This window comes from Phyllopteryx taeniolatus, chromosome 14 (assembly GCF_024500385.1).
Source record: "Phyllopteryx taeniolatus isolate TA_2022b chromosome 14, UOR_Ptae_1.2, whole genome shotgun sequence".
NCBI classification, from domain to species: Eukaryota; Metazoa; Chordata; class Actinopteri; order Syngnathiformes; family Syngnathidae; genus Phyllopteryx; species Phyllopteryx taeniolatus.
The window spans coordinates 25,798,444-25,824,930 of NC_084515.1; the positions used below are offsets into that span (position 1 = coordinate 25,798,444).

General features: G+C 44.0%; 1 protein-coding gene across 5 annotated transcripts in view; it reads right to left on the reverse strand.

Annotated features, from left to right (window-relative positions):
• Positions 1-3,084: 3,084 nt before the first annotated feature.
• Positions 3,085-26,487, reverse strand: part of LOC133489270 (xenotropic and polytropic retrovirus receptor 1 homolog) — a 246,898-nt gene continuing 223,495 nt past the window's right edge. For all 5 annotated transcript variants that reach the window (XM_061798176.1, XM_061798177.1, XM_061798175.1 and 2 more), the window contains one exon: positions 3,085-5,348. In XM_061798176.1, coding sequence (XP_061654160.1) covers positions 5,294-5,348 — 55 coding nt within the window. In that variant the 3' untranslated portion in view covers positions 3,085-5,293. The remainder of the gene's footprint in view (positions 5,349-26,487) is intronic.

Sequence of the window (26,487 nt, forward strand, 5' to 3'; positions counted from 1 at the left end):
CACTGGAACGTTCAGAAGCTTCGATATGCGCCTGTAACCAATGCCATTCATTATGTTTTGCAACAATTACTTTGCGATGGTCTTGAGTCAGCTCTCTGCTCTTACCCAACAAGAGATGTATCTTGACTCACACCTTGGCTATGAGACCTTTTTGTAGGCCAACAAGTAGCACTGAACCGGCTGATATTCATTTGCACTGACAAGGGGCTGGATTGCTGTTTGATTATTGATAGATTTTAGGTGTTGTCTGGGCTTTCCATGCCTTTTTGCACCTCCCTTTCTTCATGTGTTCAATACTTTGTCCCTGTGTCATTTCACATTTTCGCACAGAACTTAATTTCTGATCTTATTTGTTCGACTTTTTTTTGTATGTATGGATTACTTGGGTTGTTCCCAACATCTGGTGAAATTTTCAGGTCAATAGCACCTTTGAAAGTATATTTAGTGAGAAAAATGGTGACGTACTAAATACTTATTTCACCCGCTGTATAAACAACCATTGACACTCACATTCACACCTACGGACAATTTAGAGTCTTCAATTAACCTACCATGCATGTTTTTGGGATGTGGGAAGAAACCAGAGCACCCGAAGAAAACCCACGCAGCCACGGTGAGAATATGGTAACTCCACACAGGCAAGGCCGTTTTTAAACCTGGGTCCTCAGAACTGTGAGGCAGATGTGCTCACCGGTCCGCCCCTCAAAAGGTTTTACAACAAAAATTAAGGGTACCAGCATTTTTGTCAAGGCCTATTTCATGAGTTTGTTTTTTCAAATAATTCTGTTGAACCACAAATCACAAGCAATGTCTGATTTTCATTGGTTAATTTTCATTACATATGTATTTATTTTTACTTTTGTCAGATTCAAGTTATTTCTGTGATCACTGTGGGTTTTTCCTTCATTAACAGAGGAGTACCAACAATTTTATTCATGTGTGTATGTAAAAGTTATTGCGCTTGCTTGATTTCAGTTATGCAGCCAAGAGTGGCACAACGAGTTATTAGGTTCAGGGGGATTATTTTTTCCACATCGGACCAGATGGGTTTGGATTTTTTTCGTCATCATTGAGAAACTGCATTTTATATTTACTGGGTTGTTTTATCTGTCTGTCAGTCTGTCTGAAACTCTGAGGTGTGATAAATATGCAAAAAAATCTTAAATCAGGAAGAGGCCAATACTTTTTCATGGCCTGTAAATACGAAATTACAAGGATGGCAAGTAAAATATGGCAGGTATATTTTAAGCATTTTTTTGGACAAACAATGTCAAAAACAAAGTCTCAAATGCAGCAAACTCCACCTCCTCACTAAGATAAGTTTTTGTCTTTGTCCTTTGGTCTGGGCTTATTCTTTTTTGTCACCTTTACAGTGGAACTTTTAAATTCAAATGTCCCCAAAACTGTACAAGGTCAAGCAATCTGTTTCAGGATACTGGTCAACATACAACTTGTATTTAAGACAATTTTTCTCAAAACAAATAATGAAAATAATTTTTACTAATTGTATTCATTGACTGTACAGGCATTGTATACGGAATTTTTTTTAAATGTCCACCTGTTGTGAAGTGTAAACAAATGCTAAGCACTGTATAATAAAACTATACAATGAAAATAAGTTATCTAAAATCTAAAAGAACTGGACCTTTGATAGTGTGAGGAAGGTGTAGTGATCATGTACTGTGAATAAGGAGTTTGCTGTACAAGTGCGCTTAATTCAAAAGGCTTTGAAATGTTCTTGTCATACAAGTGTAAACATTTCTAAACCCTGATTGCTGATATTAAAAGTTGACATATATAAAACAAAAGAAAAATTCAATGAACATTGAGCTGGGTTTAGCCGTTATATGAAGACTTAATAAAAGGGTGATAATCTTTCTCTGCACAGCTATTATTGACAATGTTACCTCAATATCCATCCATCCATCCATTTTCTGAGCCGCTTCTCCTCACAAGGGTCGCAGGAGTGCTGGACCCTATCCCAGCTATCTTCGGGCAGAAGGCGGGGTACACCCTGAACTGGTTGCCAGCCAATCGCAGGGCACCCATAAACAAACAACCATACGCACTCACATTCACACCTATGGGCAATTTAGAGTCTTCAATCAACCTACCTTGCATGTTTTTGGGATGTGGGAGGAAACCGGAGATCCCAGAGAAAACCCACGCAGGCACGGGGAGAACATGCAAACTCCACACAGGCGGGGCCGGGGATTGAACCCCGGTCCTCAGAACTGTGAGGCTGACGCTCTAACCAGTCGGTCACCGTGCCGCCGTACAAAATATATGTTCTGTTTTTTTAATATACAGTATATATTGAAGTAACGGTGGAAAACAGGTTAGAGCGTCTGCCTCACAGTTCTGAGGACCGGGGTTCAATCCCCGGCCCCGCCTGTGTGGAGTTTGCATGTTCTCCCCGTGCCTGCATGAGTTTTCTCCGGGCACTCGGGTTTCCTCCCACATCCCAAAAACATGCGTGAATTGGAGACTCTAAATTGCCCGTATGTGTGAATGTGAGTGTGAATGGTTGTTTGTTTGTATGTGCCCTGCAATTGGCTGGCGACCAGTTCGGGGTGTACCCCGCCTCCTGCCCGATGATAGCTGGGATGGGCTCCAGCACGCCCGCGACCCTAGTGAGGAGAAGCATATAATCAGACAATGGATGGATGGATGGATATATTTTGTACTTCCATGAAAAATATATAATTGCTCCAGACATGGCGGCACGGTGGACGACTGGTTAGAGCGTCAGCCTCACAGTTCTGAGGACCCGGGTTCAATCCCCGGCCCCGCCTGTGTGGAGTTTGCATGTTCTCCCCGTGCCTGCGTGGGTTTTCTCCGGGCACTCCGGTTTCCTCCCACATCCCAAAAACATGCATTAATTGGAGACTCTAAATTGCCCATAGGCATGACTGTGAGTGCGAATGGTTGTTTGTTCCTATGTGCCCTGCGATTGGCTGGCAACCAGTTCAGGGTGTACCCCGCCTCCTGCCCAATGACGGCTGGGATAGGCTCCAGCACGCCCGCGACCCTAGTGAGGAGAAGCGGCTCAAAAAATGGATGGATGGATGGATGCTCCAGACATGAAATAAAAATGCTTTTATTTATCAAATGCATTTTCTCATCTGTTTAACATACTGCGATAATAACTGTTAGCTTATTAGATACACATCTGTGACTGGAATCAAATTCCTGTCCTGTTATTCTTTTAAACAATGCAATGTTGAGACAACACATACTGATCTTTTTGGACACATGACGTTTGACCAAGCTACCTATCCTAAAAGGTGCATAAACATAAGGTACAAGATTCATGGCTCATAACTACTCGTTCTTTTTAGGAAGCCATCATTTGCTAGCCCAAAGTCATCTTAAACATTTGAAGATATTAAACAACCGACAACAAAGTTAATACTGCAAAAGGGTAGATTTACATTTATGCTGCGCTATGGTGAACAATTTCAGTTTCTACTGAAAAAATGTAACTAACATGAAATGATGTCAACGGAAAATTCCTAATGTATTTTCACCTTTTCTTAATTGTGTACTGTGGTTCTGTATTTAATTATTCATGTCACTATAAAATGATTGTATAGGAATTGATTGGATTTTAGTAATTATAATCACACAAACAATTTTACTGTCAAATAAAAATGCTCTACGGAAAACAACTGCCCAAAAATCTGGAATGATTAAAAACGGATTTTGTAGGGCCCTCATTGGTCCAGAGGAGGATAGATTGTACTCGTTCTAAAGAAATGTAACTAAATGCGCTGCATTTGCCTTTCTGCCTTTAAAGAACCAAATCTAAAGTGTTCACCCATTTCCACAAGAATGAATAATTGTGAGTTATGTCACCAGAAGGAAAGGCTCATCATTCACAGACAAATGCAGAAACAGGGGAATTGGGGTTGGGTGAGGGTGGGACCAGCTATGGCACCTGACACCTTCCAGAGGTTACATCTCTACATCTAAGGCAAATGGCACTCAATAAGCTGTCAGTAACCAAGACATGACTTCAACAGAAACCATCTTATTATTATACAATGACAATAAACATTTAACTAGTGACTCAGATGACCACTCACAAAGTTAAGGAAAGGACAACACATGAACATGATCTGAGAAATTGTGCTGGCATTTACCCCTTTATGAAGTAAGATGAGATGCCCACATCTAGCCTTTCGTTGTTTCCAAGTTGCAGGTGATTATGAAAAGATGAACAGAGTGATACATATACTATTAAGTGTTCTTGGGTCCCTTGAAAAGTGCTATAAATTAAGTAGTACTAGTTGTAATAATAATAATAATAATAATAGGTCCCTTGCAGCGGTCACTGCTTGGGCCCTAATAATCCTGTCTTAATAGGTCATATATTTTTCTTAAAAGTAACACATTTCATTTGTTAAACCATACAATTGTAAAAAAGGTTCGACTTCATAGCAAGCATCTCCGAATTTATTTGCCTACAGTCACATAACCTGTATGTAACATACATTCTACTAACACACTTAGGCTTATGTATATATTATTTCAGACATGATTGGGTGTTTGGAAAGCGAGGAAGATGACGTTCATGGAACTATGATTAACATTTCAAAACCCTTTTTCTTCAGTTTACTTTTGTCCATTTTCTACTCATAACCACAGTTACAAATAAGTGCTATTTGTAGCGTGTGTGTTCATCATATTCCATTTAAGCCCATCCTTTTAAATCTGTGATGATGAACACTAAGTAAAATGTTCCTCAAATATGCATTCTTCTATGGAGTGTATATGTCTAACGCATGTATGAACCTGAGACAGGTGTCAACTCAGGTGCTTTTTGCAGGAGTCGCTTTGAAGTCAGTCTCTGCCTAAATGGTCGAAGTGCATCCAAGTGGAGTACAGACACATCATGTCAGAGATGTCTGGTTTGGTTTCAAAAACCTGGATTGTTCATGATTGGAGGAGAGGAATGTAATTTGAAAACAGCTGGGGTTAGTTGAGGACAGAGATAATAGAGTTCCACTCACTGGGAGGGTGAGGTCAGATTCTTGAAGGTATAAATGAAGGTAAATTACAGGTAAAAGTATTCAGTGACAGTTTTGCTTGTACTCGCAATTCTGCTTGTTCTCTTTTGAAATAGCGCTGAGCCTGTGCAGAGACTCGTGCATTGAGAAGTTTCCATAGGCATGAGAGTCTTAAACTCAGGTGAGTTCAACGCCCAACTTGCTGGGTAATTCCTTGGTTAGGAGGAAGCGTTTCCCCCTTTGAATAAATTCTGGACCCAGGCAAGGGGCGTGGCCTGATGTCAGGAGTCATCGTCTGTATCATCCATCAAAACTTTGGTGTCACGGGTCTTGGATCTGGAGGGAAAAAGGAGAAATTAGTACAATTGACATTAAGTCATCGTCTCGAGTAATATATTTGCATCGCCAATATTTACAAATAAAACAAAAATGTTGTATTATTAGGACTTTACTGCTGATATATCAAACCATATGGTAGCATTTCAGCAGCATATGGGATGTTATGATGGTTGTTATGGAGGCATGGAGAACTTTCAAGACACCTTAAAGCGTTAAAATATTGTACATATGGTTCATTTTCAAATAATTTGATCAATAACGGTAAGGACATGGCCCAATGAATTTCCTTTTAAACATCAATGAATTTTACTGATATGAGTATTTGAATTATTGGCAGTTGTTATCCATCAAAAGGTCATAATTGTTTCTAAGAAAACACATTATTTAATGCCAAGATGCCTTTACCGTTAAGTGTCCTAAATGAAGTTTAACATTTTGCCAGATGTTTTCTGAAGATCCTAAGTACCGTACATTTTTGGCTATATAGGATTTTTCTCTTATGGCTTAATGTGCCGGCGGCACGGTGGACGACTGGCTAGAGCGTCTGCCTCACAGTTCTGAGGACCGGGGTTCAATCCCCGGCCCCGCCTGTGTGGAGTTTGCATGTTCTCCCCGTGCCTGCGTGGATTTTCTCCGGACACTCCGGTTTCCTCCCACATCCCAAAAACATGCGTGGTAGTTTAATTGAGAACTCTAAATTGCCCGTAGGTGTGAATGTGAGTGCGAATGGCTGTTTGTTTGTATGTGCCCTGCGATTGGCAGGCAACCACTTAAGGGTGTACCCCGCCTCCTGCCCGATGATAGCTGGGATAGGCTCCAGCATGCCCGCGACCCTAGTGAGGAGAAGCGGCTCAGAAAATGGATGGATGGCTTAATGTGCCTTTTCCATGAAAACTCACACAAATGCAACTTAGCCTCCTCAGTGTTTCTTTTTGGCTCTTTTACAATTAGTCCTTCTTTGTCACTCAAGCTGTCTTTAACTCTAAAGATGCCACTGGAGAAAGCCTCTTATGTACAAAATCAATATCTATTAAAATGTCTATTGATAATTGTTGCAATACACCAGAGGGATCAGTGAGCTGAAATGCCAGGATGAGGCAGCCATTTTGCATACACACAATAGCAGACAGCAAAATAAATGGTGTCTTTAATAAGATATGAATGAATATGTAAGAATTTGTGAAACTGTCAGAAGTATTGCATTTTTTTACTGTTATGATGATTGTAAAAAGACAAGAGTGTAATGAGTAGTTAGGATCATTTATGCACTTGTTTGAAGCGCAACATGTAAATAGCACAACTCACACGATTTTTATGAAGCTGTTTATGTCTGTACCGTTATACACTTTTGTCTTTACCATTAATAAAAAAAAGTGTACCTCAATGGGCCACCTCTCTGCAAGGGCCGATTGCCGTGTTGAAGGTGTACTGTGGTTTTGAAAAGTCAAGGTCTCAACACCCGCATCTCTGTTCATTATCTGTAATTAGCTTGTGGATGTGTGCATGCTTGTGTGAGCGTGCTTGTGTGTGGTGGGGCGGGAGTTAGTGGCACGGCAATAAGATTAACTGCTTGCCAAGACGAGGCTGTCATGTGCTTAACACGCAGCCTCTTTTATGTAAAAAAGGAGAGCAGAGCTGCCTTTTTTCCTCCTTCCTATCTGACCAGAACGGAGAGAGGCGTCAGTGCGCAGACACATTCGTAGGCAGAGAGGGTTAAGACGTGAGATGAACGTGCTAAGTGACAGTAGTGAAAAGTGAAGTGTGAGTGACAGCAGCAGAAAAAGGAGAACACTGGACACATTTCAATTTTATTGACAATGCAAATTCAGAAAAAAATTAAAAATAAAGGTGCCAGTGTGTCAAATGGAACTGTTGCTAACTTGCTGGTCATGCAATGACTTCAGTTTCTTCTGAGAGAATCTTAAAATCAGGGCGGGTCATATCCAGACAGAGAGAAGAAACCAGATCAGTTCCCTCAAGGCTTGAGGCACGTGGTGTTTCTCAACGCCAAGCTTAGTCATAACTATAGTTATCTGGATGCTAATTATTTTTTCTTTTGGTTGTACAGCATCATTTAATTTATATTTTTTGATGTATGTTTTGTAGTGATCCTGTTTTTTCCACGATACATTTGTTTAGTAGAAAAAAGTTAAAAGCCAAAAACCCATGGTCTACAGGCGGAACAGGAAGGAGTACCCTCTCCGGGTTGGGGAAGAGATCCTGCCCCAAGTGAAGGAGTTGAAGTATCTCGGGGTCTTGTTCACGAGTTAGGGAAGAATGGAGAAGATCGACAGGCGGATCGGTGCAATGTCTGCAATAATGCGGACTCTGTATCAGTCTGTCGTGGTGAAGAAGGAACTGAGCCGAAAGGTGAAGCGCCCGATTTACCGGTCTATCTCCATTCCTATCCTCATCTCTGTGGTCAGGAGCTGTGGATCGTTACCGAAAGAACAAGATCGCGGATACAAATGAATTTCCTACGCAGGGTGTCCAGGCTCTCCCTGAGAAATGGGTGAGAAGCTCGGTTATTTGGGAAGGGCTCAGAGTCAAGCCGTTGCTCCTCTACATCACGAGGAGCCAGATGAGGTGGCTCTGACATCAGGTTAGGATGCCCACTGGACGCCTCCTTGATGAGGTGTTCCGGGCATGTCCCCCAGGGAGGAAGCCCTGGGGACGATCTAAAACACGCTTGAGAGACTCTCAGCTGGTCTGGGAATGCCTTGGGATCCCTCCGGAAGAGCTGGACAAAGTGGCTGGGGAGCTGGAAGTCTGCTCTTCCCTGCTTAAGCGGCTGCCTCCGTGACCCGACCTCTGATAAGCAGAAGCAGACATATTTACAAGGCAGATGTTTTTTGTCTAAATAGACAAGGGGCATATTTATTGGCTGCCAACATTTTTTACTGTGTACCTCATTCAGCGGCCCGAAAGGAAAACATTGGCCTTGTTGACACGGCTGAAGGACAAAAAGATGCAGTTGTTCCCAAACAATGGGAAGAACAAGAGACAAGGCGACACGAGGTGCAGATGGAATCATCAGTGTCATCCAAATAATTGGAGGAACGAATGAGGAATGAGATGAGGCCGCACTCCCCCTCCCTCCCCCATTGGAGCAACGCCCAACGCAAAACTCACTCTCTACTAGCCTAAATGCCCTGTTAGATGTGACGGACAGGATGAAGGCTATTGTCAATATGGAATCCAACACACACCACACCAAGATCTTCCTCCCACCCCCGCCCCTCGCCTGAAACCACCTTCAACTAAGATGCAAAGGGCTCCTCCACCCATGAAGAATCTTATCTGCAAATCTGACTGATATCTGCAGGGTCTTTACCAGAAAAGGTCAGACCCCTATGGAGATCAAGCATTCTTCATCCCTGTAATTACAAGGGACAGAAAGTTGGTCAAAGAAATATGGCACACACAAAAAATAGAACTATAAACTTAGTGAGGATAAAATGTGAATCTATCAAACCATTGTCTCCAGTTATCTCTGCGAGACTAGCTCTTTTCAATATCAAGTCACTGGGTAATAAATCAATGTCGATTAATGACATCATTACAACCTATGATCTGGACTTTTTGTTACTAAATGAAACGTGGTTAACAGAAAGTAGCTGTAATACCATTTTAAATTAGGCAACACCAGCAAATTTTAATTTCACGAACAAGTGTTGACTAGGGAAAAAAGGCGGTGGTATTGCTGTTATTTTTAAGTCATTATTTCAGTGGAAAGAAATTATACTGGGTGATTTTAGCTCTTTTGAATATCTGTCTTTTAGTTAAAGGTGACCCAAAGGTACATTGAGAGTACCGCCACTAGGTTTATGGAGACCATAGCTATGGCACAAACTGTGAATGCTGATGATGAATTTTTGGATAATTTCACCTGGAAAAACTCAAATGTCATGACTGCTGTCGCCTATTAAAACTAAGACAATCTTGAGGAGACCTCGAACACCGTGGAGGAGCACAATGATGGTAAAGACCTCTAAATCAAAGTGTAGGAAAGCAGAACGTAAGTGGAGAAAAACTAAACTCCAAATTGACTATGACCTCTATAGACAGTCTTTGTAATTTTAACCAAGAGTTAGTCAGGGCTAGACACTTTTCTGAAATCATCAGTAAGAACTTCAACAATAATGCCCTGTTTGCTGTGGTTGACAAGCTCACAACCCCCCCGAATCAGATAGCTCCAGAACGCCGAACAGCAGATAAATGCAATGAATTTGCTCATTATTTTAGTGAAAAAATACAATCCATCAGGTTAAATATTAGCACGAATCAGCAAAATGATAAAATTATCCTACATCTGAAGCCACCCAGGAAAAACTCTATTACCATGTCAGAATTTGACACAGTTGACCAAAAAACTGGAGAGAAAACGGTTCAGCAGCTGAAACCACCAACGAGCTGTCTTGACTCAATACCATCTGACTTTTTCAAAGCTATTGCGAAGTCTGTGCTAGCTGATTTGCAGCAAATTATCAATTGCTCACTTCAGTCAGGTGAGTTTCCTAAAGATCTTAAAAGTAGCTGCCATTAAGCCTCTTATAAAATATAGAACGCTGGACATTTCCATGTTAGCAAGCTATAGACTTATCTCAAATCTCCCTTTCATAGCTTCTTTTCATAGAGATTCAAGATTGTTGAGAAAGTTATTTTTAATCAACTCTGAAATTTCTTTCTTTCTATCTTAAAAGGACTTTTTGACAAATTTCAATCAGGTTTCCGAACTCATCACAGTAAAGAATCTGATCTTATCAAAGGGCTAACTGATCTAAGGTTGAATACTGACTCGGGAAAGGTGTCAATTCTGCTCTTGTTGGACCTCAGTGCGGCTTTTGATATGGTAGATCATAATAGACTGGTGAACAAGTTGGAAACGTGGGTCAGACTTAATGGAACAGTCCTTAAATTGTTCAGGTCCTACCTGGAGGAATGGAGGTATTTTGTAACCATTGGAAATGTTCGAATCATCGAATAGCTATGCAGATGATGTTATATCTCGCAGTCGCTCCAGATGACGACAGTTAAATTGAGTTGTTGTGTCACTGTCTAAAACAGATAACTGGATGAGCCAAAATATTCTTCAATTAAACCACAACAAAACTTAGATAATTGTTTTTGGCAATAAAGAAAAAAGGATTGCTGTGAGTAAATACCTGGAGTCACTCTCTTTAAAAACCAAAGACCAAGCCCGAAACCTTGGTGTACCTGACTTTCAACAGTCATATCAAATCAATTACTAAAACTGCCTTCTACCATCTGAAGAACATATCCAGAGTGAAAGCTTGCATGTGCCAAGCAGACCAGGAGAAGTCCATCCATGCTTTTATCTCAAGTAAACTTGACTGTTGTAATGGTCTTCTGACTGGACTCCCCAAAAAGATAATTAAACAGGTGCAGCTCATTCAGAATACGGCATACCAGAACAAAGAACAAAGAGGTCAGAGCATATTACTCCAATTCTAAAGTCTTTACACTGGCTTCCAGACAGCTTTAGAATAGATTTTAAAGTTCTGCTCCTGGTCTATAAATCACGAAATGGTTTAGATCCTGAATACATGAAAGAAATGTTAACGAAATATAAACCCAGTTGGGCTCTGAGATCTACAGACAAGTCAAATAATGGAGTACACAGTCCAAAGCAAACATGGTGACGCAGCATTTAGCTATTATGGTGCACACAAGACTAGCTCTTTTCAATATCAAGTCACTGGGTAATAAATCAATGTCGATTAATGACATCATTACAACCTATGATCTGGACTTTTTGTTACTAAATGAAACGTGGTTAACAGAAAGTAGCTGTAATACCATTTTAAATTAGGCAACACCAGCAAATTTTAATTTCACGAACAAGTGTTGACTAGGGAAAAAAGGCGGTGGTATTGCTGTTATTTTTAAGTCATTATTTCAGTGGAAAGAAATTATACTGGGTGATTTTAGCTCTTTTGAATATCTGTCTTTTAGTTAAAGGTGACCCAAAGGTACATTGAGAGTACCGCCACTAGGTTTATGGAGACCATAGCTATGGCACAAACTGTGAATGCTGATGATGAATTTTTGGATAATTTCACCTGGAAAAACTCAAATGTCATGACTGCTGTCGCCTATTAAAACTAAGACAATCTTGAGGAGACCTCGAACACCGTGGAGGAGCACAATGATGGTAAAGACCTCTAAATCAAAGTGTAGGAAAGCAGAACGTAAGTGGAGAAAAACTAAACTCCAAATTGACTATGACCTCTATAGACAGTCTTTGTAATTTTAACCAAGAGTTAGTCAGGGCTAGACACTTTTCTGAAATCATCAGTAAGAACTTCAACAATAATGCCCTGTTTGCTGTGGTTGACAAGCTCACAACCCCCCCGAATCAGATAGCTCCAGAACGCCGAACAGCAGATAAATGCAATGAATTTGCTCATTATTTTAGTGAAAAAATACAATCCATCAGGTTAAATATTAGCACGAATCAGCAAAATGATAAAATGATCCTACATCTGAAGCCACCCAGGAAAAACTCTATTACCATGTCAGAATTTGACACAGTTGACCAAAAAACTGGAGAGAAAACGGTTCAGCAGCTGAAACCACCAACGAGCTGTCTTGACTCAATACCATCTGACTTTTTCAAAGCTATTGCGAAGTCTGTACTAGCTGATTTGCAGCAAATTATCAATTCCTCACTTCAGTCAGGTGAGTTTCCTAAAGATCTTAAAAGTAGCTGCCATTAAGCCTCTTATAAAATATAGAACGCTGGACATTTCCATGTTAGCAAGCTATAGACTTATCTCAAATCTCCCTTTCATAGCTTCTTTTCATAGAGATTCAAGATTGTTGAGAAAGTTATTTTTAATCAACTCTGAAATTTCTTTCTTTCTATCTTAAAAGGACTTTTTGACAAATTTCAATCAGGTTTCCGAACTCATCACAGTAAAGAATCTGATCTTATCAAAGGGCTAACTGATCTAAGGTTGAATACTGACTCGGGAAAGGTGTCAATTCTGCTCTTGTTGGACCTCAGTGCGGCTTTTGATATGGTAGATCATAATAGACTGGTGAACAAGTTGGAAACGTGGGTCAGACTTAATGGAACAGTCCTTAAATTGTTCAGGTCCTACCTGGAGGAATGGAGGTATTTTGTAACCATTGGAAATGTTCGAATCATCGAATAGCTATGCAGATGATGTTATATCTCGCAGTCGCTCCAGATGACGACAGTTAAATTGAGTTGTTGTGTCACTGTCTAAAACAGATAACTGGATGAGCCAAAATATTCTTCAATTAAACCACAACAAAACTTAGATAATTGTTTTTGGCAATAAAGAAAAAAGGATTGCTGTGAGTAAATACCTGGAGTCACTCTCTTTAAAAACCAAAGACCAAGCCCGAAACCTTGGTGTACCTGACTTTCAACAGTCATATCAAATCAATTACTAAAACTGCCTTCTACCATCTGAAGAACATATCCAGAGTGAAAGCTTGCATGTGCCAAGCAGACCAGGAGAAGTCCATCCATGCTTTTATCTCAAGTAAACTTGACTGTTGTAATGGTCTTCTGACTGGACTCCCCAAAAAGATAATTAAACAGGTGCAGCTCATTCAGAATACGGCATACCAGAACAAAGAACAAAGAGGTCAGAGCATATTACTCCAATTCTAAAGTCTTTACACTGGCTTCCAGACAGCTTTAGAATAGATTTTAAAGTTCTGCTCCTGGTCTATAAATCACGAAATGGTTTAGATCCTGAATACATGAAAGAAATGTTAACGAAATATAAACCCAGTTGGGCTCTGAGATCTACAGACAAGTCAAATAATGGAGTACACAGTCCAAAGCAAACATGGTGACGCAGCATTTAGCTATTATGGTGCACACAAATGGAATAAGTTGCCAACAGAAGTGTCGTCAGCCCCAAGTGTGAATGTTTTTAAGTCCAGGTTAAAAATTCTTACTTTTTCCTCATGCTTTTCAGAGCATTTCCACTTGTAGCGGACATGCTCCCCATAAACTGAGGTGACACAGTGACTCCCCATGGCTTGATAAACTGCATTCTACCAAGCAGCCCTGGTGTGAGATTACCCCAAGAAGACGCCTAGTGGACCCTAAACTAATTAACATCTACCCTCAAAGTCTGAACTCCCAAGCATCAAAGACCCCCAGATATTTCAACCGGACCACCAGTCTTTGAATAGGCTGAGACAAGGCGACACCCGCTGGCGTCAAGAGGAACTGCAAAGTCGAACCGGCGGACTTTCATTTGATGTTTAACCAAAGGAAAATTTCTGTTTTGATATTTTACGAACTCTGCCGTCCATCCATCCATCCATCCATCCATCTTCTACCGCTTATCCGAGGTGGGGTCGCGGGGGCAGTAGCTTCAGCAGGGACGCCCAGACTTCCCTTTCCCCAGCCACTTCATCCATTTCTTCCGGTGGGATCCCGAGGCGTTCCCAGGCCAGCCGAAGGATGTAGTCTCTCCAGCGTGTCCTGGGTCGTCCCCGGGGTCTCCTCCCGGTGGGACGTGCCCGGAACAACTCACCAGGTAGGCGTCCGGGAGACATCCGAATCAGATGCCTCAGCCACCTCATCTGGCTCCTCTCGATGTGAAGGAACAACGGCTCTACTCTGAGATCCTCCCGGATGACCGAGCTTCTCACCCTATCTCTAAGGGAGAGCCCGGACACCCTGCAGAGGAAACTCATTTGTATCCGGGATCTCGTTCTTTCGGTCACGACCCACAGCTCGTGACCATAGGTGAGGGTAGGAACGTAGATCGACCGGTAAATCGAGAGCTTCGCCTTTCGGCTTAGCTCCTTCTTTACCACAACGGATCGATACAAAGTCCGCATCACTGCGGACGCTGCACCGATCCGCCTGTTGATCTCCCGTTCCATTCTTCCCTCACTCGTGAACAAGACCCCAAGATACTTGAACTCCTCCACTTGGGGCAGGATCTCATCCCCGATCTGGAGATGGCACGCCACCCTTTTCCGACTGAGGACCATAGTCTCAGATTTGGAGGTGCTGATTCTCATCGCAGCCGCTTCACACTCGGGTGCGAACTGCTCCAATGAGAGTTGGAGGTGACGGCTTGATGAAGCCAAAAGAACCACATCATCTTCAAAAAGCAGAGATGCAATACTGAGGCCACCAAACCGGATCCCCTCTACGCCTCGGCTGCGCCTAGAAATTCTGTCCATAAAAGTTATGAACAGAATCGGTGACAAAGGGCAGCCTTGGCGGAGTCCAACCCTCACCGGAAACGAGTCCGACTTACTGCCGGATATGCGGACCAAACTCTGACTCCGGTCGTACAGGGACCGAACAGCCCGTATCAGGGGGTTCGGTACCCCATACTCGCGAAGCAACCCTCACAGGACCACCCGTGGGACACGGTCGAACGCCTTCTCCAAGTCCACAAAACACATAGACTGGTTGGGTGAACTCCCATGCACCCTCGAGGACCCTGCCAAGGGTGTAGAGCTGGTCCACTGTTCCACGGCCAGGACGAAAACCATACTGCTCCTCCTGAATGTGGGATTCAACTTCCCGACGGACCCTCCTCTCCAGCACCCCTGAATAGACCTGACCAGGGAGGCTGAGGAGTGTGATCCCCCTGTAGTTGGAACACACCCTTCGGTGCCCCTTCTTAAAAAGGGGGACCACCACCCCAGTCTGCCAATCCAAAGGCACTGTCCCCGATGTCCAGGCGATGTTGCAGAGGCGTGTCAACCAGGACAGCCTTACAACATCCAGAGCCTTGAGGAACTCCGGGCGAATCTCATCCACCCCTGGGCCTTGCCACCGAGGAAGCTTTTTAACCAGCTTGGTGACCTCAACCCCAGAGATAGGAGAACCCGCCTCAGAGAACCCAGACTCTCCTCCCTCATGGGAAGGCGTGTCAGTGGAATTGAGGAGGTCTTCGAAGTATTCTCTCCACCGGCTTACAACGTCCCGAGTCAAGGTCAGCAGCGCCCCATCCCCACTATACACAGTGTTGATGGTGCACTGCTTTCCCCTCCTGAGACGTCGGATGGTGGACCAGAATTTCCTCGAAGCCGTCCGGAAGTCTTTCTCCATGGCCTCACCCAACTCCTCCCATGCCCGAGTTTTTGCTTCAGCGACCACCAAAGTTGCATTCCGCTTTGCCAGCCGGTACCCATCAGCTGCCTCAGGAGTCCCACAGGCCAAGAAGGACGGCATCCCTCACCATTGGTGTCCACCAACGGGTTCGGGGATTTCCGCCATGACAGGCACCGACCACCTTACGGCCACAGCTCCGGTCAGCCGCCTCAGCAATGGAGGAGCGGAACATGGTCCACTCGGACTCGATGTCCCCCGCCTTCCCCAGAACATGAGCAAAGTTCTGTCGGAGGTGGGAGTTGAAACTTCTTCTGACAAGGGATTCCGCCAGACGTTCCCAGCAGACCCTCACAATACGTTTGGGCCTGCCACGTCGGACCGGCATCTTCCCCCACCATCGGAGCCAACTCACCACCAGGTGGTGATCAGTTGACAGCTCCGCCCCTCTCTTTACCCGAGTGTCCAAGACATGCGGCCGCAAGTCCGATGACACGACCACAAAGTCGATCATCGAACTGCGACCTAGGGTGTCCTGGTGCCAAGTGCACGTGTGGACACCCTTATGCTTGAACATGGTGTTCGTTATGGACAATCCGTGACGAGCACAGAAGTCCAATAACAGAACACCGCTCGGGTTCTGATCGGGGGGGCCGTTCCTCCCAATCACGCTCTACCAGGTCTTACTGTCATTGCCCACGTGAGCATTGAAGTCCCCCAGCAGAACGATGAAGTCCCCAGCGGGAGCGCTCTCCAGCACCCCCTCCAAGGACTCCAAAAAGGGTGGGTACTCTGAACTGGTGTTTGGTGCATAGGCACAAATAACAGTCAGGACCCGTCCCCCCACCCGAAGGCGGAGGGAGGCTACCCTCTCGTCCACCGGGGTGAACCCCAACGTACAGGCGCCGAGCCGGGGAGCAATAAGTATACCCACACCTGCTCGGCGCCTCTCACCGTGGGCAACTCCAGAGTGGAAGAGAGTCCAACCCCTCTCGAGAGGACTGGTACCAGAGCCCAAGCTGTGCGTGGAGGCGAGTCCGACTATATCTAGTCGGAACTTCTCGACCTCACACACCAGCTCGGGCTCCTTTCCTGCCAGAGAGGTGACATTCCACGTCCCTAGAGTCAGCTTCTGTAGCCGGGGATCGGATCGCCAAGGTCCCCGCCTTCGGCCACCGCCCAGCTCGCATTGCACCCGACCCCTATGGCCCCTCCCACAGGTGGTGAGCCCATGGGAAGGGGGACCCACGTTACCCTTTCGGGCTGTGCCCAGCCGGGCCCCATGGTTGCAGGCCTGGCTCCAGAGGGGGGCCCCGGTGACCCACGTTAGGGCAAGGGAAACCTGAGTCCATATTTTGTCTTCTTCATACGGGTTCTTTGACCCGTGCTTTGTCTGGTCCCTCACCTAGGACCTGTTTGCCATGGGTGACCCTGCCAGGGGCATAAAGCCCCAAACAACTTAGCTCCTAGGATCATTGGGACACACAAACCCCTCCACCACGATAAGGTGACGGCTCAAGGAGGGGGAACTCTGCCGAATTATTCCAAATGTATGCCTTGATGTCTGTCAGTGTGCCAACTTTACAAGTGCAGCCTTGAGCTTTTGAGAACTGTTTGTCTTGATTGACTCCAAGCAGCATAAAATGTGATTTGAACCATAAGCAGTTGATTTGCCAAAACTAAAGTATAAACAGACATCCCATATGCTTGACCCATCAGTAAAGAGAATACAAAGGTAGGAGTATTTTATATTAAGATATGATTTTTACACCACCTTTATCAAAATTGTAGACTAGACTCAAGCTGATGGGTGTGGTCTTCTCCAGGTTTTTCAGTCCCTCTTGCACCCCCCGGGATATTTAACTCTTGACTCCCGCCTTCTTGCTCTCTTGGTTGTTTTTGACTTTTGTTTTTCCTCTCTTCGTGTTCTGGCTGGCATCTTGCCAGCTACGGCTGGCCTCGGCCACCCTTCCCCCCTGCCCTTTCTGAGCTACCCAGATGCGCTCCCAGCCAAGCGTGAGTTTTCGGAACGTGCTAGCGGACCCAGGACCCAAGGTGGGGAGAGAGACGGTCATATTCTCCTAAGGAGATTTTCGTCTTCCGCCTCTTTTGTTTTAGTTTTATTTTTGTACATCTTTTTCTTCTTCAACCAAATCTATCTCCGTGCTTCCTGAGACGTGCCCAGAGAGAGACCACTCCCTGAGACCAGCTGATCTACGTTCGTGATTAGACACTGCAAGTGTTTGTCTGACTGTACAATATTAGTGCCTAAAAATTCGGGGAAATTACAAGCTCCAGACAAAATCTCAACTTTGTTCTCTCTCTCTCTCTCTCTCTCTCTCTCCCATCCGCACTGGACTCATTAAACGCTCACGTTTTCAACTTTAGTCCCACACACGATGTTCTATTTCCCTTTTCGTGCGCCTATTGTCTTTCTTTCCCCATTATTAGTGTTATTTTCTTGCTTTAGTTAGACTCCTTTGTGTGTTTCCCTCTCGATCCCTTGTAGATGTCATTAAATATTCTATAAAATTCCGCTCTTGGTTGTATTTTGTGTGTGTTCTGAGTTTTAGTAACTCAAAATTTCATAAAATGTAGCAACCTTCAGATTACGAGACTGATAAAAAGGTTTCTCGTCACTTTCCCTAAATTTTATACACATAAAAAGTGACGTGATTCCCCTTTATGGGACAGATTAGTTTGATTTTAACGATTAAAGCGTCAATCGGACTAACTTGGAAGTGAATGCAGGCGTTTACGTTCCTTCGTATCTTTTCCCAAAGTAATTACATTTTTATTCAACCAATATACGCTACACATTTTAAAATGATATTTCTTGCACTGTACGCTGTTTTAATTGTACTTTTATTTAAAAAATTGTTTTAAATGTTCATAAGCTGTATTTTATCTTTGTTATTAAATGCATTGCGTTCGTATGAAATGCAATATATAAATAAATTAGCTTTGCTAAGGGCATTTTAGAGTCTTCAATCACCCTACCATGCATTTTTTTGGGATGTGGGAGGAAACCGGAGTACTTGGAGAAAACCCACGCAGGCACAGGGAGAACATGCAGATGTGCCAATCTGCCACCGCAAATTCATTCATCCATCCATCCATCCATCCATTTTCTGTCCCGCTTCTCCTCACAAGGGTCGCGGGCGTGCTGGAGCCTATCCCAGCTATCTTCGGGTGAGAGGCGGGGTACACCCTGTACTGGTCACCAGCCAATTGCAGGGCACATATAAACCAACAACCATTCGCACTCACATTCACACCTATGGGCAATTTATCACTTCAATAAACCTACCACACATGTTTTTGGGATGTGGGAGGAAACCGGAGTGCCCGGAGAAAACCCACGCAGGGACTGGCAGGAAAAACAGGGTTTGTCAGATGCTCATCATCCAACATTTCTCAGTCTTGAACATTTGTTATTACCTCAAAGTCCCTTATTGATCAACTGCTTATGGGCAGTTACACTTTGCTGCTCACTTTGTCCACAGGTTTAAAAATCCTGCATTCTGTGGGTGTTCCTTCACCTGCCCCTGCTATTTTCTTTCTTCACCTGTTTAACCTGCTATAAAAACAAAATTAAGTTTGTATGCTGTATGAATAAAAAGATTGGATGTCCAGACGAAAATGTCATTTATCAAAGGTGCAAGTAGAAGAATTATGGCTCTGCAAATACATTTGTATTATGATGCCCATTGTGGCATCTGTGTTCAAATACGAAACCTATTAAGATCATGAGTTCAACTGATTGCAACTGACAGTTGTGGGATATACAACAACATAGGGCTTTTCTTAAATTTTTGTGTTTGTTCTTAACGTACTGTATGAGAATTTAAGAAAAGGTGTGGTGTGGGATGACTCGGATTGTGGGTTCATTCATTCTTTGTGGTACCATGAATGCCAAAAGGAAGATTATGATGCAAGAGGAGATCTGGCTAGTTATCAGTGAGAATGTTGAAGATTTGATTTTCATGCAAGATGAGGCCCTTACACATTTTACAATTGTTGTTCCTTATGACAGATTGTCCAGCTTCCTCGGCAATGGATGGATAAAATTTCATGCTAAACACTAACTTTTCTTCTCAAGACCATTTCTTGTAAAAGATTAACATGTTAAAGTAGAAACTAAAATCATTAAAGAGTATTGTTGAAGTATTATTAATAGCTGATAAGAGGCATCTTCTCAGATTTTCACCACTGGTTGCAATATCTTTGGGCATGATCAATGGGTTCCTATTAGATTACATGCATCTTGTCTGTTAGGTGTCACGAGGCTCAATGATCCACTAGCTTGTAGACTCTCACTCAGACTTTCAGGTGCAGATAATATCTGAGATGCACTTAAAGGTCAAGACAAGTGTGCCTGCGGAGTTTGCATGAAGGTGTAGAACCCTGAAGGAAATTGACCAATGGAAGGCCTCTGAATTCCTGCTTTATACAGGTCCTGTGCTCATTAAGGGCATTCTGCATATTCCAGTGTAGCAGCAATTCTTACTTCTTTTCATGATGCCCTTTGTCTGTACAAATGGAGAGGATTGAAGAGTTTGGGTGCAAGGAGAGAGCGCACTTCTTGACCTCTGCCACCACAGTTTAACTGCACAATAGTACACCCAATGCAACACAGCTCTTCACCCTTGTGAAGAGCTATGCACCAAGCCAACAGCTTCGTCTGCATCCAGGGAAAGGTGGCAAACATCAGGAATGTTGTGGACAAGAAAGAAGTGTACGTCATCTATTCAACATTTGTGCAACAAGACTCCTTTGAATACCCAACACTGTCCTCTACATTTTGCATACACTTAGTACAGGGCCTCATAAGACAGTTCATTGCTGTGCCCATCTGGCATATGGACTTAACTATTTCAACCAGGGATGTCAAGTGTACGGCCCGCGGGCCAGAATCGGGCTGTCTAAGGGTCTAATCCGGCCTGGGTCACTGTTCTGCCCATCACTCCAGTTTTAGTTCATTTATATCTCTAGACTCTTATTTTGAAACTCATGCCTTTATTTTGACACAACTACAATAGAACTGGAAGTGCTGTGAGTCACATGACGTGACATGGATGAAGCTGAGATTAGAAAAAAGATTGGTGCAGCGGGGCACGTCTCCAAACAATATCCAGTCAGAGAGTGAGACACTGTGTGAAGCAATGCCAATGTATGTATTATATCATGTATTGTTTGTTTAGTAATTTCATGTACAAGCGTGCATGCTATATCTGCAGTTAAAATGAGTTTTTGAAGTTAATTGGGACATGGGTTTATTAAAGCCCGGATAAATGTGGTTAGGTTACGTCAGACAAACAAATCATATGAGTGACTCGGTGTAGTGGCGACCCCCTGACAAGGAAAAGCTGAAAGTCACTTCTTTCGTGAGATGTAAACTACAAGATAATTTGATCCATGCTAATAGCTGGAGAGGGGGTTGCTAATTCTTTGTGCAGACTAATGCTAACCTCATATAAATTGCTTTTTATGGCAAGCTACTGCGTAACAATAAGTGGCAAATTTGAGCTTCTATTTTGCACTTACTGTGGATATGTGTCCTTAACTTTTTTGTTTCACTCTGTCAATCTGCCTGTATACTTTTACAAGGCAGAAGGATAGCTGCACTTTAATTCTAAAAAGTTCCCTCTTTTGTTTGTATGGTATGATGAGTCAGTTAAGCCTTTCAAGATTTTCAGATGGATGTGGAAATTTATGTAAATTAAAAAAGATTTCGAAATAGGTTGTTTTATAAAAGGTACATACAGTTTTTTAGTTAGTTTTTAGAATCAGAGTCGATCAGTTGAAATCCAGCCCTATGGGGGGCACAAGCCAGTGCAAACTGTAGGCCGGTCCCAAGCCCGGATGAAGGCAGAGGGTTGCGTCAGGAAGGGCATCCGGCTTAAAACTTTGCCAAACAAATATGAGCATTCATCCAAAGAATTCCATACCGGATCGGTCATGGCCGGGGTCAACAACGTCCGCCACCGGCGCCGTCAACCTGCAGGGCGCCGGTGGAAATTCAGCTACTGTGGGTCAAAGTCGAAGAAGAAGAGGTGGAAAGTGGGTTCTTTGGCAGAAAGAGAAGAGAAAAGCACAGAGCTAGAACTGAATGTGGGGACTTTGAATGTTGGGACTGTGACAGGAAAATCTCTGGAGTTGGTTGACATGATGATAAGGAGAAAGGTTGATATATTGTGTGTCCAGGAGACCAGGTGGAAAGGAAGTGAGGCTAGAAGTTTAGGGGCAGGGCTTAAATTATTTTACCATGGTGTCGATGGGAAGAGAAATGGAGTCGGGTTATTTTAAAAGAAGAGTTAGCTAAGAATGTCTTGGATGTGAAAAGAGTATCAGATCAAGTGATGAGGCTAAAACTTGAAATTGAGGGTGTTATGTATAATGTGATTAGTGGCTATGCCCCACAGGTAGGATGTGACTTTGAGGTGAAAGAGAAATTCTGGAAGGAGCTAGACGAATTAGTTCTGAGCATCCCAGACAGAGAGAGAGTCGTGATTTGTGCAGATTGTAACGGACATGTTGGTGAAGGAAATAGGGGTGACGAAGAAGTGATGGGTAAGTACGGCATCCAGAAAAGGAACTTGGAGGGACAGATGGTGGAAGACTTTGCAAAAAGGATGGAAATGGTTGTAGTGAACACTTTTTTCCAGAAGAGGCAGGAACATAGGGTGACCCACAAGAGCGGCAGTAGAAGCACGCAAGTGGATTACATCTTGTGCAGACGATGTAATCTGAAGGAGGTTACCGACTGTAAGGTTGTGGTAGGGGAGAGTGGCTAGACAGCATAGGATGGTGGTGTGTAAAATGACTCTGGTGGTAGGGAGGAAGATTAGGAAGACAAAGGCAGAGCAAATAACCATGTGGTGGAAGCTGAGACAGGACGAGTGTTATGCAGCTTTTCGGGAAGAGGTAAGACAGGCTCTCAGTGGACGGGAGGAGCTTCCAGAAGACTGGACCACTGCAGCCAAGGTGATCAGAGAGGCAGGCAGGAGAGTACTTGGTGTATCTTCTGGCAGGAAAGGAGAGAAGGAGACTTGGTGGTGGAACTTCACAGTACAGGAAATCATACAAGGAAATAGGTTAGCTAAGAAGAAGTGGGACACTGAGAGGACCAAGGAGAGGCGAAAGGAATACATTGAGATGTGAAGGTCAAAGGTAGTGGTGGCAAAGGCCAAACAAGAGGCATATTATGACATGTATGCCAGGTTGGATACTAAAGAAGGAGTAAAGGATCTATACAGGTTGGCCAGAGAGAGGGATAGAGATGGGAAGGATGTGCAGCAGGTTAGGGTGATTAAGAATAGAGATGGAAATATGTTGACTGGTGCCAGTAGTGTGCACCAGTAAATAGTAGATAGATGGAAAGAATACTGAGGAGTGGATGAATGAGGAAAATGAGAGAGAAGGGAGAGTAGACGGGGCAAGTGTGGTGGACCAGGAAGTGGCAATGATTAGTAAGGGGGAAGTTAGAAAGGCATTAACAAGGATGAAAAATGGAAAGGCCGTTGGTCCTGATGACATTCCTGTGGAGGTATGGAAGCATCTAGGAGAGGTGGCTGTGGAGTTTTTGACCAGCTTGTTCAAGAGAATTCTAGCGAGTGAGAAGATGACTGAGGAATGGAGGAAAAGTGTGCTGGTGCCCATTTTTAGGAACAAGGGTGATGTGCAGAGCTGTGGGAACTATAGAGGAATAAAGTTGATGAGCCACACAATGAAGTTATGGGAAAGAGTAGTGGAGGCTAAACTCAGGACAGAAGTGAGTATTTGCGAGCAACAGTATGGTTTCATGCCGAGAAAGAGTACCACAGATGCATTATTTGCCTTGAGGATGTTGATGAAAAAGTACAGAGGTAGGTGCTGTAGGTGTGACAGACGAATTTAAGGTGGCGGTGGGACTGCATCAGGGATCAGCCCTGAGCCCCTTCCTGATTGCAGTGGTGATGGATAGGCTGACAGATGAGGTTAGACAGGAATCTCCGTGGACCATGATGTTTGCAGATGACATTGTGATCTGCAGTGAAAGTAGGGAGCACGTGGAGGAACAGTTAGAAAGATGGAGGCATGCACTGGAAAGCAGAGGAATGAAGATTAGCCGAAGTAAGAGAGAATATATGTGCTTCAATGAGAGGGGTGATGGGGGAAGAGTGAGGCTACAGGGAGAAGAGATAGCAAGGGAGGAGGACTTTAAATACTTGGGGTCAACCGTCCAGAGCAATGGTGAGTGTGGTCAGGAATTGAAGAAATGGGTCCAAGCAGGTTGGAACGGGTGGAGGAAGGTGTCAGGTGTGTTATGTGACAGAAGAGTCTCTGCTAGGATGAAGTGCAAAGTTTATAAGACAGTGGTGAGGTCAGCCATGATGGACGGATTAGAGACAGTGGCACTGAAGAGACAACAGGAAACAGAGCTGGAGGAGGCGGAAATGAAGATCTTGAGGTTCGCTCTCGGAGTGACCAGGTTGGATAAAATTAGAAATGAGCTCATCAGAGGGACAGCCAAGGTTCAATGTTTTGGAGACAAAGTTAGAGAGAGCAGACTTTGATGGTTTGGACACGTCCAGAGGAGAAATAGTTGAGTATATTGGTAGAAGGATGATGAGGATGGAGTTGCCAGACAAGAGCTAGAGGAAGACCAAAGACAATGTTGATGGATGTCGTGAGGGAAGACATGAGGGCAGTTGGTGTTCGAGAGAGGATGCAGGAGATAGGCTTACATGGAAAAGGATGACGCGCTGTGGCGACCCCTAAAGGGGCAAGCCGAAAGGAAAAGAGGAAGAGTCGATCAGTCGAACAGAAAAAAGTTTCTAGAGGGGAGAGATAAACAAAGACAAAGCACTAATTGTAAACAGGATGAGAGAAGTAAGTCATTACATAATCTACAACAATGAAACATTAAATATGAGTGTTGCATGGGGCTGTAGTGTTACACCATGTGAGGGAAAGACAGGACAAGATAGAACAAGACAAAGACAGGAGAAGAAGCATGCAGGACAAGGGTCGTGAACCCGGCTGTACAACTGAAGTGTGGTGGGATTAATTATGTAAATTATAAAAGTTCACAGGACGAGAGTATAAATGAGGGGATACACAAGCGATTTACATATTCATTAGTTATTTGTTGCAGTAAGTGCGTGACCCCACACCCAGTGAAAGAGTCCCAGGGGTGTGTGCCTGCGGATACATGCAAGTGAATTGACACTGTTTTACATGCACAAAGACTGACAGAAGTGTCCTGTAATTGCTGTGCCCGCACCGCGGAGGCTGAGGACCCCACCCAATCAATCACGGGGCGGGATCGGGCCCAGGGATCCACCCGAGAGCAGCCAGGTGGACGGGACACGTCCCACACCGAGGGACTCAAGGCGGTCTGCCGGCCCCACTGAGTCGCCCCGACAACTGGCCACCCAGTGGTTGCCGCAGGGACCCAATGCCCATGGACCGGGAAACAGCACAGACGTGCCGAAACCCAATCCGATCCAGTCCCCCAGGAACCCTTTGATATGTACATGTGCCCAGATGTGATTAGTGAGACATTGGGGCCCCACCGACCCGCCAGCAACCAGAGCGGGAGATCAAGGCGGGTGCCAGCTGCACCGCTCCAGCACCCACGGAACATGGGCGAGTCACCATCACACCACCAATACTCCCCCGGAGGTCGCCCCAGTGGTTCCCCAACCCCAAAATCAGAAAGGAGTGGGGGGAAAAAAAGTCCCGGGACCACAGACGCCGGAAGAGCAAACACAGGGACAAGAGGAGAATATCCCCACATGATGCATGTGTACTCTCACCATGCAAACCGATCGAAAATGTGTGAAAAAAAAAATAAAAAATAAATATCCATCCATTTTCTGAACCACTTCTCCTCACTAGGGTCGCGGGCGTGCTGGAGCCTATCCCAGCTATCATCGGGAAGGAGGCGGGGTACACCCTGAACTGGTTGCCAGCCAATCGCAGGGCACATCCAAACAAACAACCATTCGCACTCAGTCACACCTACAGGCAATTAAGAGTCTCCAATTAATGCATGTTTTTGGGATGTGGGAGGAAACCGGAGTGCCCGGTGAAAACCCACGCAGGCACAGGGAGAACATGCAAACTCCACACAGGCGGGGCCGGGGATTGAACCCTGGTCCTCAGAACTGTGAGGCTGACGCTCTAACCAGTCGACCACCGTGCCGCCGCTTCTTAAATCAGCTGAGATTTTTTCCCAGAATGGTGTGTAATTTAGATTGGTTAGCTCTGTGAGTTTTGATGAAATATTGATACCTAAATACTTAATGTTTCCTATAGGAAAAGGGTAATCTGGGATTTGATCTGCAGGAGTCCATGAGTTTGCTGTTATTGGGAGTATTGTTGATTTTGTCCAGTTAATAGAGTTGTCTGATATATGTGAAAATGTTTTAATGAGATTGAAGACTGCCTGAAGAGAATACTTAGGTTCCTGTCAGTAAAGAAGAATGTCATCAGCATACAGATTGATTTTGTGTTCTGTCACTAGTGAGCAGATACCTTTAATATTAGCATTCTGACATTTTGCGGCAGCAAGAGGTTCGATGAATATTGCAAATAACATTGGTGAGAGTGGACATCCTTGTCTGGTTCCTCTTTGTAATGTAAAAGTTTGTGAACTGATCCTATTTTTGGTGACTGTCGCTTTCGGCGAATTGTATAATGTTGCTATCCAATGTATAAATGAATCTCCAAAGGCAAATTAGTTAAGGACTGCAAACAGGAAAGCCCAGTTAACTTTATCGAAATCTTTCTCTGCGTCAAGTGACATGATGATTGCGTTTCGATTTTTCGCTGTAACATGTTTATTAAATTCAACAGACGTCTGACATTATTTGTGGAACTTCTACCTTTAATGAAGCCTGTCTTAGTCTTATCTACATTATCAGTGATAAAGGCCGATAATTCGCCGATTTCAGTAATAATTTAATTGAAGCTGTGTTCATATGGCTACTAATTCTACCTTTATTGTTTATCTCCTTGACTGTTCTGAAAAATAGAGGCACTACTATTGGCCAAACA